This window comes from Crocodylus siamensis, chromosome 1, assembly GCF_052110815.1.
Source record: "Crocodylus siamensis isolate JL-2025a chromosome 1, ASM5211081v1, whole genome shotgun sequence".
In the NCBI taxonomy this organism is placed as follows: domain Eukaryota; kingdom Metazoa; phylum Chordata; order Crocodylia; family Crocodylidae; genus Crocodylus; species Crocodylus siamensis.
In genome coordinates this window covers 99,559,632-99,575,431 of record NC_143395.1, presented here as the reverse complement: position 1 = coordinate 99,575,431, position 15,800 = coordinate 99,559,632, and the positions used below count along the sequence as shown (strand labels likewise).

Here is a 15,800-nt window from a genome sequence, read left to right as displayed (position 1 = left end):
GACTTCAGCTACCTGAATGGTGGTTCAGAAGAGGATGGAACTAGATGTCTTCAGTGGTGGCAGATGACAGAACGAGGAGCAATGGTCTCAAGTTGTACCAAGGGAAGTTTAGGTTAGATATTAGGAAAATCTTATAGAAGGGTAGTAAAGCACTGAAACAGGTTACCCAGAGAGACCGTGAAATCTGCATCCTAGGAGATTTTTAAGACCTGGCTAGACAAAACCTTGGTTAGGATGGTCCCTTCCAACTCTAATTTATATGGGTCCCTATACATTTGTACGGGGGCTGCTCTGATGCACTGTAATTACAGCATGTTGGAGCAGACTCGATTTAATTGCATGTGCTGGAGCATAATAATTGATCCAACCCTGCTCAGTGTGCTGCGGTACCATGTGCACATTCAAACACAGCACCCAGGGGTGATAAACTCCAGTGCAATATGTGCTAGAGTTTATTGCTCCATGCTAATGACATATCTCATCTAGCTGATATCATGCTAATAGCCCTTTGTGACACTACACTGTAGCACATTAGTCCCACTGCACAATTAAGCGCACTTATAAATGCACCCACTGCATACTGAGTGTTTGCTTAGGAGTCTACCTTTTGTCCTTAATTATAATGCGAGAGAAAGAGACTAAATCATTTTGTTAGGGTTTTTTTTTCCCATTTAGGATTTAAATATTCAAGAAAATAACAATTACAGAGGATGCTTTGTTTTAATGCATCCAGGTGTATTAGTTTGTTGGTCTGCTTTACAGCTTTTTAAACTAATGCAAAGTGCATAAAATGAATACATGTTACCATTTTAAGGAACAATATATGAAAGTACTTTTATGTCTCCTTCAGCTCAATATTTATAATATATTTTGTGGGATTTATGATGGAGAAAGTAAGAGCAACTTTACAACTAGAAACATCTAAAACTGCTGGATCAAAAGTCAGTTTTATTTGTATCCTCCTCCAAGAAGTGTCAGGATGTGCTAAGAATGAGACCCAAAGACCAAGGCCCCATGTTATTGCTTGTTCTAGTTTTGCACATGTCCAGTTGTGACCATGCAAAACAAGAACTTTTCATTTTCAGATGTATTTTTTATAAAAGGGGATGCATTAGGTATTTGTAATTTCCTGTTGTATTCTTTGTAGAGGCTACTGACAGCACTTCCAAAACAAAACAGTCTCAAGATTTGACATTAAAATATGTAAAAATATTGCTTCCATCAGTTTTCAATTAAAATCATGATTACAATACAAACGTTAATAACATTTTATATTTCTTTTTTTTCTTTTGTTTTTAGCTGCTGATGCAAATGTGAAGAATGAAAGCCTTTTATCTGTGCAGCAACTTGGCATTAAAATGACAGTCAGGTAGAGTGTATAAAAATGTTTCCCTAGAGTATTTCTAGATTTTGTTTGATTTCCTTGGAATGACTTTAATGATAGTTAATCCGTCAGCTCAACATTTTGTACCGTTTAAATCTAAAGATCGTCTTTGAGAAAATTAATTCTTATTTTCCAAATGAAAAAGGTATTAGAATATCATTAAATTATCTGCAACAAATTATATAGGTTATTATCCTTTATTATGCTGAGGGCTAATTGCAACTTGTTTAGAAAGATTTACAGTTAAACTTACATTATCCCGTTATGTATTTTTATCCCAACATTGCCTCTTTAAATAGCTCTGTGTTTAGCTAAGCTTAGTCATATGACATTTACTTATATTAGTTCATTTGTAATTTGCAAGACCATTATGAAGGGTAAAGTAATGTAATTTAGTTCTGGTGACTGTAGTTCTACAGACTGATTTTTATAATTCCATCTAGATTTATTTTTATCACTAAGTGTAATTGGAAACATCAGGATTTACTTATTAGTGATAAGGATAACAGTGTACAGGAACAAAATGTACATTATTAGATAAAATATTACAGTATTTACAAATAAGTAGTGTTCGTTTAAAAAAAATGAAGGCTGACATTCGAATAATAAATGCCTGCTGTGCTTCTTGATCAAATTTAAAGTAGTAATTCTGTCCACTGGTATGAATACTTAATTTTGTAAACTCTAAAATGTTTGACTTATTTATAAATTTTGGATTTATGTAATGCAACCTGTTTTAAATGAACTTTAAACAACTTTTTATTTAAACTTAATTCACTTTTTAAAATGTTGGTGGTTTTTTGTTGTTGCTAGGTATGGAAAATATTTAAATTTATTGAAAGACAACGCAGAAAATGATCTATGTTTGGTGTTAAAGCATTCTGAGAAATTTCTAAAGGAACAGAAAACAACTATGAAGTCCTCTCTTCGTATCCTTTCCCAAAAACGTGAATTACCATATCCAATAAAATAACAGTAGCAGTTGAACTGCCAGAGCATTTTTTACAGTCTTCTGATACTTTGATTTTCCTGACAGTGGAAAAAACTAAAAAGTAATTAGGATGACACTGTACAGAAAGAAATCCACCCCTGCTAATAATCTTTATACAATTAGAAAGTCTCCATTAAACAGAATAATATCACTTACCTTCATTCTTGCCCTTTCATCACCTGGAGTTTGTTAAGCTTGTTGTCTACTTTAATTTTAAGTCCTTTGGGCTTTTAATATGTGTCATTTATATTAGATCTTTTTATATATGTGTATAGTAGCACTGGATCCTTACCTTCAATAGGACTTCTGTATGTTTCCATATGCCTTTGGGGACAATACTAATCACATTGAACATTTAATACTTAATCATTATAATTTAATTTGCACTAAGTTTTTGATTTTCTTACTTTTACGAGAATATTTACATTTATTTTTATTTTTATAAAATTATATAAAAGAAAAATCTCTTTTGCCTGTCTATGCTAACTTTTGTAATGAATTTGTTTTACTTCTTAAGGACAAGGTCAGAATATATGTGGCACTTTTTTAAGGCTTTCATTTTATTGGTTACTCCTATTTTATACACCTCGGAAGTTTTGGCAGTTTGGAAGCTAAAACCTGTTGCCTTACTGAAATGTATCTCTTCTGTTGCATTTGTATAGTTCAGTCAAGTGCCCTTCTCATTTACAGAGTCAGCAATATAATGAACAAAAAGATCTTCAATTAGTTGTCTTTTGTCAGCCTTGCCATTCAATTTATATATAATGCAGTCAAGTCTTCCATGTGTCTTCCTAGCCTCAGTTCCTTGGTCAGTCCTCCTTTCTCTTCCCTGGAGCACAGTCTTCTATTATATTCTTTTCTAAACTGCCTCCTGTTATTTTTAGAAAGTGCCTGTGGTATTTCATAGTTTCATAGCTGGTAGGGTCAGAAGGGACCTGAGCAAATCAATTTCTTTTTTTTCTCTCTCAATTTCCATTAATCCAGATTTAGTTCTAATGCTATTGAGTGCCCATATGCTGGATTTGTTGTTGGGTCTAAGAAAAATTCAGTGTCCTTCTGAAGCATATCATCTCAAGTGCTAGTAATTTTTTTTTCTCCAGCTCCTTAGGTTCACTGCACTTTAGTATAGGTTTAAGCAGCTTACATTAAGATGCGTAAAAGTAGAGTGGGAGCAGAGCTGACAGCCCCCCAAGGTTTAGTAACTTGAGGCTGGGACAGAGGCTTGCAGGATCGGGGTAGCTGGTAGGTCTGGGGTTCAGTGAATTTGTGGTGGGAGGGTTGCTATGTGAGGGGGCTAATAATAGCCAAGTTAAAGTCAGTGGGAAGCAGAGGGGGGCCAGTAACAGCACATCCCAGGGGTTAGGATGATGGCCACAGCTGTGCTGTGAACACGTGCAGGTGTTCACTAGATCGGGTTAAACCCTCCATAGATCAAGTTAACTCTTTCTCAGTATAAATTAGTTCATAAGGAAATTTTCCTCAACTGTGTCTTACTTCATTGATGCATTTATTATCTTCCATTAAGAGTGCACCCAAGTACTGCACAACTAATCTTTGGTTGCAAACTACATCTTTCAGCTCTTTTAGGGTAGTGGTACAGCTGTCTGTCTGTACATCACAAATTAATAAGCCAGCATCTTCCATTTAGGGCTTCATACATGATCATTTCTGTATGGATATTAAAATGTGTTGGAGACAAGATGGCTTATCGAACTCTTTTCCATACTTTGAACCATTCTGATTCCAGTCCAGCTTTCTGTCCTTCATAGTTTACATAGTAGGTCAGTCAAATATGCTGGTACATCTCCTTCAGTATCCTTAATCACTACTTCGTGTATTCGCTGCAGCAGTAGATTTATGGATCAGACTTACAAAGCTGTCCACGCTCTTTTGCCTTCTCCTTTGCAATTCTCAAATTCGTTGCCTGGTTTCTGTTGGTCTGCTTTGCCAAAATCCTAGTTGCTTTGTTGTAATCTGTTTCTCCAGTTGCTCTGATGCTGTACTATATTGGTACAAAACTTCGGAGCTGACACATCAGGTCGACAGATATACAGATGATATTTGTTTTTTCAGATTATTAGTTATTTCCAGGATTCCTGTTTTGTTTTTTAGTATGGTATATTTTTTTTAAGTACATGACTTGTTATGATTCACACGTGAATCTACTTTTCCTCCCTTAGTTTGTTTTTGAGGGGTTGTGGGGCTTTTTTGTTTGGTTGGGGGTTTTTTGTTTGTTTTTCTTTTGTCTTTAAAGAAAAGAAAAATGCTTGCACGCTAATAGAAGTTTGTTGGGTTCCTTAATTTTCTTCTTAAACAGGTTGTCTGCAGGGACATTATGCTGGCCATGACTGGTTTGCATCATCTGTATTCCTGATAATGTTAGGAGACAGAGAAAAAACATTAACATTTCTTCAGCAGTTCTCTCATCTTCTCATCTCAGCATTTCTCTGGCTGCCAAGACTACATATGTCTGTAAGATGTTAAAGATGTTTTTTGGTTGTTTTTTTTTAAGGCCGCTTTGAATTTTTTCAAAGGAATGTTTATCAATTTCACTGACTGTTTTAATAATGCATTAACTTTTCATTAAAGCTCTGAGTGCTTGTCCCTTAAAAATTCTCTTAGAAAAATATAGATTTGACATTTGCTCAAATGGTTGTTTAAAGGTACTGAAATAACAGGTAGACTCATGGTAATGGCAGTGTTTATTGAATTTTAAAGTTGGCAATAAAATAAACTTTATTAGTGGTGTTAAATTCTGTGTGTAGGCTGAAGCTACTATTGAGTGGATTGTTTTATTATTATTGTAATACTGAAGTTCATTGTTTTGATTATTAGCTTTGCTGTATTAAAAATCATTAAAAGGTACCAAATATCAGTGTTATACTGAGAAAAATATTGAAAGGGTCTTCGTGACTTTGAAACATCATTATAAATAGGGTCCTAAATGCTTTGATATTTTTAAAGGCTAGTATTTTAAACTGAGTTAATTCTGTAAGATCCATACTTTTCATTCTTTGTTAAACAAGGTATCTATCTATATAAAACAAACTAACCAAAGAAAAGGGTTTTATTTTATAGAATTAATGGAAATGTTTTCAGATTCTCTAACCAGTATAAATTAAACTACCAACTGTAGCCAGTCATTAGAAACTGTTTTTCCAATTAAATGATTCTATAGCTTTTCTTCAAGAGGAGTTCTACTGCTTAAAGCACCAGCCCCACTTCTGGGGGTGGTCCAGCACTGAAATGTTTGGCTGTCTTACAATGGAAGTCTTTGTTCTGGACACTCTCAAATCTGAGGGGTTTTATCTCCATCTAAGCAAGAACTGGTTAATTGGCAAGTTTACAAACCCTAGATGCTTGGATATTGCATAATCACTAACTGTATATTTAAATAGTTCATGAGTTGAAAGATGGCCGGAATAATGTGTGCACTAATTTCCTGAAAGGATTGACAAAGGCAAAGTCTTGCCTGCTGAATTTAATTTTTAATAAATCTTGAAATGACAAAAAAATTCTGGATGACTGGAAGACCACTAATGTTCTGCCAGAATTAAAAAAGGGCAGTAGGATGATCCAGATAAGTATAGACAGGCTAACGTGACATCTTTCCCAGGCAAAATTATTTGAATATCCAATAAGGAATTCAATTCATAAAGACATAAAGGATAACAGTATAAGAATGCCAGCCAACATGGTTGTATGACATATAAGCCCTGTCAAACAAATCTGATTTATTATTCAGTGATGAAATTTAATTTTGGTTGATAAAGGTTAACTACATACTTTTAATGGGCAAAGTTTTGACATTATTACTGCATAACCCTCACATTATATAAAATAACACTGCATGTTACCAGCAGAATAAACATAAAATGGATTAAGAAATAGCTATTTGATAAAGATTAAAAATAATAGTGATGGAAAATCCTCAAGTATTGGGAGTATTTCTAGAAAAGCTTCTCGGGGTCTAATTCTCTTCAAATCAAGACCCTTCTTAAGGGTTTGCTTAATACAAGTTTAGCTTTATTCAGACATACAATATATAGAGGTAACTGGGTAGAATGCCATGGCTAGTAACACTAAATAATCTAATAGTCTCTTCAGGCTTTATACTTTTTCCACGAATTTAAAGGGTTTATTTGCCAGGTGCTGCATTAACAGGAATCCAAGTCCCAATCAATTTTATCCATAAAATGTAGAGAGAACTTCTCAGGTTGAGAAATCATGTGTTTCTGGGCAGAGACTCTCACATGTCTCTCCCTTTACTATAAGCATGTCATAAATTTCAGACTTAGTCTTACTATTACTGTTGTTCCAAATATTGACCTATATGTTCTTTGTCACAATTTTCACCAAGATTAGTGGTGAAGTGGCTATATAGGAATGAAAACTACATGTGTATTGTATTGATTAATTATTGTGCTGCTAGCACAGGGGTGAGCAAAATATGGCCCTGGACTGCACCCGGCCCACCGGCCCATTCTATCTGGCCCATGGGGATAGAAAATTAATATTAATCTGCCCCAGCTGTCTGCCAAAGATGACAGCAGCTGGGGCAGTAGCAGGGTCTTTCAGCCTGGGACCATGGGGCTGTTTGCGTCTCCCTGCTGTGACTGGGAAATTCAGGTAAGAAGGGTGGGTGGGGGGACTGGTAGGAAGGTGGGGAAAGTGGTGATGGGGGGAGTGGAAGCAAGCGGGCTTGGAGGAGTGCAGGGCCTATGCCAGTGTCCTGGGAACAGCGCTGGTGGGGCCCAGAGTGGGGCAGCAGGAATGCAAGCCACAGGTTGGCAGGGGTCTGTGGAGCTGGGCTGCACTGCACCAGCGGGGAGAGAGGGGAGTTGGCCTGGCTCCATAGAGCCCCAGCCATCTGGGACCCCTGTGCTACTCCCACCCACTCTGGGCCCTGCCAGTGTTGGCACTGGCATGGGTCCTGTGTTCCTGCCTGGCTGCTGCTGGTTGCTGCGTGCCCCCTCATTCCTAGCCCTGCCTGTCCCACCCCATGGCACGGGTAGGGACGACCATAAGCAGCCCTGACCCCACACGCCTCGCACTTGCCCAGCCGGGCTGAGCAGCAGCAGTGGCGGGGAGCAAGCTGCTGCTCAGTGCAGGGGGGGGTGGCCCGTCCTGCTGCCAGCACTCCCTGTGGCAGCCTCCCAGAGCCCACACAGGGCTGTCCTGCCTCTCTGCCATGTCCCTGCTGCATGTGGAGCAGTGGTGGCAACAGAGAGCTCCAAGCAGCTGCCGCAGGGAGCGCCAGAATGGCTGCTTTTCCCCTGCCCCAGCAGCAGTTTGTGCCCTGCCGCCAGTGCTGTTTAGCCCATTAGGTGAGCCTGGAGCTGCCACAGGCCCTAGGCTGGCAGTGGTGGTAATGAACAAACTACAGCCGGGCATGGGGCAAAAGCGCACCCCCCTCCCAAGCCAGGCTCCATTGCAGCTCCTTTGCCACCAGTTCTGTGCTGCCCAGTGTAGCAGCAGTGGCTGTGTGGAGCAGCTATGCTGAGAGAGCACAGAGCCAGTGGCAAAGGAGCCACAGTGGAACCTAGCGCAGTGTGGGCTCCCCCAGGAAACACTGCCCAGTGGCAGCAAGGAGTGGAGCGCTTTCATCTGCCCCAGCAGCAATTCTTGCCCTGCTGCTTCTTAGCCTGATGGACGAAACTGGAGCTGGCATGGAACCCAGGCTGGCAGTGGCAGCGATGAACAAACTGGAGCTGTGTGGGGGAAAACCAGCCCATCCCCTTCTGCTGCCGACACTCCCTTCCACATGTGCTTGGAGCCCACACAGGGCTGTCTGTGCTTGTACTCCGGTGACACTGCTGCCCCATGGGCAGCAGAGATGCAGAGGAGAGATCAGACAGCCCCACATGGGCTCTGAGTGGCTGCTGCAGGGAGTGCCAGTGGTGGGAGGGGGAGCAGCCAATTTTCCCCCATGGTGAACAGCAAATTATTCCCCACTGCCACCACTGCTGAGCTCAAATAGGCAAGTACAGGACGTGCAGGGTCACGGCTGCTTACGGTCATCCCCACCTGTGCCATGGGGCTTGAGATCTATTTTGAGTACATAGATAGAGATCTATTTGCTAAATAGCTGGTCCCTTAGAGAAATGGAGTACCTTTTGTAAGGATTGGGACCAAATAAAATAGTTCTTTTCTGCCAACACAAGTTTTTATACTGACAAAGTGATAATCAAATTCTCGCTGTGGTGTCTCTCTGCTACCTGTTGTCCATAAACAAGGTCTTTGGGCATGTACACCAATGAGTAAAAAGCCTGAAATTACCTGGAGTGATTTAAGTACTATGATGACATATATATCCATATCCCACATTAGGGATTCTGTCCAGTACAACTAGGGGTGTTAAAATAACAGAGGGTAATAAATCTGGTCTGGACTCCAACACCAAAGTAGCAAATAATTCAATTTGGTTTGAATGAAAATTCAAATGAGGGGGCAACAGGATACACTGCATATGGCTATACCATGACAGCAGTCTTCCCCCAGCCAGGCTGATTGTGAGCACCGCCCTGCTGTGACATGCTGCAAACCCAGAAGTTCACTGCAGAGGCTACTCTGGGTTCATCTCCAGCAGCTGCTCCCAAACACACAGGGAACTGAAATCTTCACAGCTGTCACATAGGTATGGCCTAGGATGTCTTCACCAGTGTGTTAGTAGTCTTGCAGCATGTTAGTGGAAATGGGTGGGCACAGTGGGCTTAGAAGCAGCCTAGCTAGGACCCCTTGCTGTCATGGTGTAGGCATGCCTCCTGAACACCATATTCCTATTTTGACTTCACCCTATCACTTTCAAAAGAGCTAAATCAACTTAAATCAATCTTTTTATTATTATTATTTTGGGATAGATTGCTTAGCTGCACCACTCTTTAACCTTGGGGCTTATTCTGGACTGAGCATTCTTTTGGAAAAAGCTGTGCTAATACAGATAGAATGAAATTGTTCATCTTATTCTTAGAAGCCAGAGCAGAGTGCCAGCTTTATAAACTAAATACAGAAAACTGTAAGCCTGAATAGTAACTGCATTCTTCATCAGATGAAGTACAGTGTTTACTTAAATCCAAGGCTAAGTATTTTTCCCCTTCCACATAGGGGGTGGGGAGGGTGGCGGGAGAAAACCATGTCTTGGATTCAAGTACCAGCACAAAGCAGGCAGTAGCTGCAGCTCTATCCCCAACCTGAGGCTGTAGCTGTAGCTACCTCCTATGCATGCTGGTGCCACGTCAGAATAACTGCTCCTGCTGCCTGCCCAAGACCATGGCCAGAGCCACTGTATGTGCTCCATGCCCCAGATGAGAGCCATAGCTGCTCTCATGGAATAAGTGTTGTTGCAGGGAGCTAGTAGCCAGAATTTTTAACTTCTAATGCATTACTCTCACCTGTGAGATATCAATTGTGTACAGTGGAAAGATCCAATTGGGAATATTCCTGTGCAGAAGGATACAGTGGGAAGGGAGGCAGGGGAAAGGGGAAGAAGACAAGGGCTCCATGTCAGCCACTGAATATTCAGTAAACCCAAAGGCTCATCACTTGAAAAGCCATATGCTCAGAGCATTCTCCATTGATAACTTCTCAATCCTTTCCCCCATAAAACAGATCTTCATTCCTCCCCTCCACATTCCCCCCTCCCCTCCAGCACACATGGACATACACATGCAAACATGCTTGGCACATCCTAAAAGCTTCATCCAGTTCCCCACCTACCATCCAGTAAGGAACCGTCCTTTATTCTCTACTCCCTCATGTAAAATACAGCTTCATCCATTAAATACATTCATCCATTAATGCATTTAATAAGGAACTGGGTAATCAATAGAAAGGCATAACTGCTAAACTTTTATATATTTTTAATTTTGCAATTTTCTGTACAGTTTACTACAGGTTTTTCTGATGCTGGTACTGACTAATATATATTTCTTAGACACATTCGTGAGATTACTTTGTTTTTTCCTACTATAATTTTATCTATATGTGTTGAATTGGGATAGAAGGAGAAACAAAAATATGGGTTCAGAAAGGTGCCTATGTGAAATCATGTTTTCCTCTTTTGTTGTGCAGTGATTTTCACCCTTTGTTTCTCTCCTGGTCAGATACACCTTGCTATTGATACAGCAGAATCTGGTATCCATCCAGTCTATTTTTGCAGTGCTCACTACATTGAGATGTTGCTGAAGGCTGAGTTGCCGCTTGTCTTTTCAGCTTTCCACATGTCTGGTTTCACTCCATCACAGGTAATTTATGAAAGAGAATTAAAATGTCATTAAGTATTGTCTTAAATCCATAAAATCAAGGACATTCCATGTTAGACTCTACTATATAACAAGCTATAAAACTCAGTAACAGTGAAAAGACTTAAGAATGAAACTTTAAACTTCATCCACACAAAACAAAGTCACATTAAAAGAGAAGTATTTGTTTTGTGTCTTTTAAACATCATTTAAATGTGTAGGGATACAAATATACACTTGACATACTTTGAAATGGAAAGTAGTTGACTACAATGTCATTATGACATTTTATTTCACCTGAGGATCTTCCCCTTCCTTTATGTATACAGTCCACCAAAATAAACTAGTTAAACATTGGTGCTACAGAAAAGATCAGTATAAAAAAAAAAACCCCAAAACTTACTGTTGTCCCTAACTTGAGCCTTTCTAAAGATCTTTTTGTGCCAAGTTTGGTGTTGAATGTTTTCTTTATGAAGACAGATGCAGGCTTATTTACAGCTTTTAGTTAAAAGAGATGATTCTTTAGCCCTCCAGGCCTTTCCATCTCTGCTTTCTTCTGCTTCCTTATTTGTAGGGACCTATCTAATTTGTGGGGGCAGAATGCAGGCCCGGGCAGCCATTTCACAGGCAGACCATGGCTCCCCTCCTGCTCCATACCTCTGATTGGCCAAAGGGCCACAGTGGTCCTGCCCCTCACCACTGATTAGCTGCATGGGCTGCCTGTCATGTGTCCCAGCTGGTTGGCTGTGAGGGCTGTCGTGCAGCCCCACCCCTCACTGCTGATTGGTGCATGGGGTCAGGTCCACATGGCAGGCAGCCCTCACAGCCAATCAGTGGAGATGGGAGGGTAGCATTCCTTTGAGTGTGCAGCCCCCTTCTCCCTTCCCACCTTGGCAGGCTGCTGCAGTGTGCTAAAAACTACTAGCTCTCTCTAGAGAGCCAGCATTTTATATTCAGTACCACCACCCCCCACCCCCCGCTGGATTTTGCAGGCATTGGCTGCATTTAATGAGCAATGCCGGATTTCACAGAACCCACAAAATCGGGAATTCAGTAGGTTCCTGCTTATTTTATACATCTCAGTCTATCCACAAAGGCTGAGATGCTTAAAATTACTACAGAAAAAAAATGTTTTTAAAGGGAAAGGCACAGGCTATATTTTAAAATATGAAGGACGTGACAGCAAAATAACAAAAGGCATCTACTCATGCTTGGCCTGCATTCATTGAAGTCAATTGTCCTTTTTTAACTTGGATTTGCAGAGTATGTTGTTAGGATATGCTAATTAATATGTCCTTACAAAACACATCTTATCCTCACCTAAACAGAGTCAAGGGGTCTGGAATTATCAAGGTTAATTGTCCAAGTTTTAGAGACATTGAGCATGCCAAATTACTGCTGAATTCTAATTCCTGTAGGAGAAATGTTCTCATCAGAAGGTCCCTGTCACAGGACTAGAATAATAGTCTTGTGCTTAAAGTACTGAGCTTCAGGAGATTTGGATCCTATTACAATCTCTGCCAAAGCCTTCCTTATGATATTGAGCAAGTCACCTCATGCCTCATTTTCAAAGGATTAAGATCAATATTTCCCAAGTAAATGGGAGCTGTTGGTGCCCAGCTCATCTGAAAATCATGTCTTTAATCTTTTTATGCCTCGGTTCCTTGTCTGTAGTGTTTAGATACTGATATTTCTTTACCTTACAGGGACATTACAAGGATAATGTCATTATTGTATGTGAGAAGTCTGAATACTAGAGTGCTGAGCAACTGCACAGCCCATAAATAATTCACCATTGACACTAATTAACACTTTTATTAGAAGCGGCCATAAAGAAGTCTAGGACTTTATGAGCATGGAGACTGAATTATTTTCCTTGTCGCCCATCCAGTTCAGAGTTTGAGGCACATTGTTGAGGCAGAACAAAGAAAGTTACAGCATAGAATCACTGTAATACAAACTACCCACTAGAAGAGAGCTGTTTTGCTACTTGTGGTCATATTCGGCAACACTGAGTATTAAAAAAATAGTGCTTCAGTTAAACCATGGAAGCAACTTAACTTATATTAAAGTCAGCGTGTGGATAGCAGATCTAATTCCAAGGCATGGCTATTGTGATCTAATCAATCGCAGTACTTTCTACAGCTGCATATTTTTAAACACTTGGGGGCTGAGTGTGGATTTGTGGGCTAGAGCTAAATGTAATGTACTGTACACATCTTAAGTCACAGATAGATGTGGGGAATGGAATGGCTAAAGACTGTCTTCCATCCCCATTCAATAAATGCAAAGGTGCCTCAGGGAAGTACTGACTGTTCATTTAGGAGGCACAGAAATCGTTTAATTTAGAGGGAAATACGCATGAAACATGCCTTCAAAGCTTTCCATCCCCGTGAAAGAAAATCACATTAAGAAATGTCCATACATAAAAATGAGTATTTTTCCCCTTCACTGGACTTTTAATTTAACATCTGCACTAGTGGGATGTGTTCATTTGTCTCTGAAACTTGGGTGATTAACCTTGATAGTTCCAGACCACTTGGCCTTGTTTAGCAGCGTTCCTCAGGGCTAGCAATATAAAACGATGACCTTGGCTTCTGCTGTACTTTGTATCCTTTGGACTATTATCAGCAGATAGTCAGTCCTTCAGCATATTTTTTTTATTCTCCTTCAGAAGTCCTTTTTCATATCGGCAGAGTAGCTGTTGCTTTTAATGGAAAGCCCTTTGTTTTTGTCTGCTCCATTGCTATGCTTTTTTTGCATCTTGGGTCTTTTGGGTCAATTTGTTTGGTGGTCAGGATAATGTTCTTAGGAGTCAATTTTGTGTTGCTTCATTTGTCATAATTTTGAGATCAAAGAAGCTACTTCCTGGCTCTGAATTCCTTTTTGTCTTGTACTTTTCAGAGGGTCACTTGGGCTTGTTAATCTTTCAAGACTGGTGATCTATAGGAGAAGTCCTCAAAGGAGGAATCATTGTATGGTAACTGTGCTGGTTTGCATTCATTGCCATAGGGATTCCCAATCCCTGTGCACCTACCTTGGAGTCATGGACAGAAGATTCCTGAATTATGTGGAGCTAGTTATAGGGTAGTAGGAATCACAGCATCTCTTACGTTCTCACATCTCGGCACCGGAGGAAAAAATAAGATACCAAGTTTGTTCAGTGAGAGAACATTTTTCCTAAATCTGGGGATCCACAGGAGCATTTTTGAAGACACACAGATACCATAATGAAGTATATATTTGTCAGCTAAATACTGTATCATCTTAAATATGCATCTTACTAATCAGGGTTTCTCACCTCTGAGTAGGGCAGTGTAGAAAAGTTGTGAATCAGTTTTGTTAAATACTAGAGAATTTCCTTAAAACGTTGAATGTTTTTGTTTTGTTTTTTTTCCCCTTAGATTTGTCAGCAATGGCTAACTCAGTGCTTCTGGAATTACATGGACTGGAGTGAGATCTGTCATTATATTGCCACATGTATTTTTCTGGGTCCTGATTATCAGATATATACGTGTATATCAGTGTTCAGACATCTACAGCAAGATATTCTGCAGCACACCCAGACACAAGACCTCCAGGTTTTTCTCAAAGTAATGCATGTTTTTCTTTAAGTAATAAGACTAAAACAGTGGTTTTCAAACTTTCTGAAGGTTCAGAACCCTTTCATATTGCTGCTTCTGCTGCAGAGCTCCTACCCTTGGCTCCATGGCTCAGGGTGACCTGGCTCTGCCGTGGCAGTGCATTGCCTCCTGGCCTGCTCTGCTGTTGTCCCCAGTCTGTTCAAACCCTCCCTAATGACCTATTGCAGAACCCTAGGTTTCCATGGAAGACAGTTTGAAAACTGCTGGACTAGAGGAAATCTAAACCGCATGTCTGAAAAGAGAGATGTTATTTAACCCAATGAATTCTGAAGTGTTCCCACTGATTTTCTTTTAGTTTGATTCACCATGCATAATAGTTACTTTTTCCCTCAAATAGGACAAGAAAAAATGTAATATTTTTTCAGAGGGCAATACTGCTGCATGAGGACTTACCCAGTTTCCATTGGAATCAGTGAAAATACTCCCATTGGCTCCAGTAGGAAATGGGTGGACTGTGGATCCCTGGATGGATATATGGCTTTCATCTTATGGAATTAGGTAAAATCTTGGGGAGTAGAGTTATGCAATGTCCAGCTATTTTAGCTTCAATAGATTTAGTGATGATCTGCAAAGGTCCCTTCCAGCCCCTAACATCTATGAAACTATGACAGTTATGTTCTAATCACTGTAATTGTTATGCCTGCCTCATTGGAAGGACTTTGTGAGGGTTGTGCATTTGTACTACTATAATTTTATACTTTGTTTCCTGTCTGCCTGGAAGACTTACAACATATGGAGTCTGGCACCTATTTGCAAAAGATTTTTTAAGATAACTTACCCTAAAGCTTGAATAGATGCCAAGGTAGTCTGTACCCTATCTGTTTTATTTGTGCACTGTGCCAGCAATTTAAGAGTGTAATACAATATCAGGAGGAAAAAAGGTAATTCTTTATTTGAAATCCAGTTGAAAAAAATCAAAATATGATTGCAAATTGTTTCTAAGTCATTTATAGCCATATATATACTCAATGGATACATGCATTTGATTGCTGACAGAATGAAAGGAACCCTGTCAGGGGGTGGTGATATGACAGCTCCAATAAGGGATCAGTTGAAAATGAAGATCTTTTTTTTTTTTTTGCTAATCTGACAAATATGTGAAAATAAATTAGGAAGAAACTGATTACCCACTCCTTGACATAATTATCTGATTTTCCAGTCTCACGTGCCAACCATATTTCGAAGCAGAAAGCAACAGTTACTGAAACCAGTAGCTTCAGAATTCAAATGTGGGAAGGAATCTTATTTTCAAGACTAGTTGCATCTACATGTAATGAGACACTTTTGACATCAGTTGATTTGGAAAATTCAGGTACAGGGTGCCCTAAGTTTTTACAGGAGTTGATGCAACTCATTTCTCCTCTTATATTGGTCAGTCTTCTTGTCTGGGGTTATTTCAATAACAAGATCACTAATTCTTGTTTACTGTTTAATCTTTATAACTCTCTAGCAATCATGGGGGGAGGGGGGTTGTTTGTTATATATAGGAGTCTTAGAGTTAGGTGGAAACTGAATACAGAAAGCAGTAATTATATTTTAAC

General features: G+C 39.8%; 1 protein-coding gene across 1 annotated transcript in view; it reads left to right on the top strand.

The window, feature by feature from the left end:
* The window catches only part of TBC1D32 (TBC1 domain family member 32), a 163,443-nt gene that overhangs the window by 130,668 nt on the left and 16,975 nt on the right, over positions 1-15,800 (top strand). The window contains exons 29-33 of the mRNA XM_090038703.1: positions 1,300-1,369; positions 2,198-2,313; positions 4,693-4,847; positions 10,478-10,618; positions 14,020-14,208. Of these exons, the coding sequence (XP_089894829.1) occupies positions 1,300-1,369; positions 2,198-2,313; positions 4,693-4,847; positions 10,478-10,618; positions 14,020-14,208 (671 nt within the window). The remainder of the gene's footprint in view (positions 1-1,299; positions 1,370-2,197; positions 2,314-4,692; positions 4,848-10,477; positions 10,619-14,019; positions 14,209-15,800) is intronic.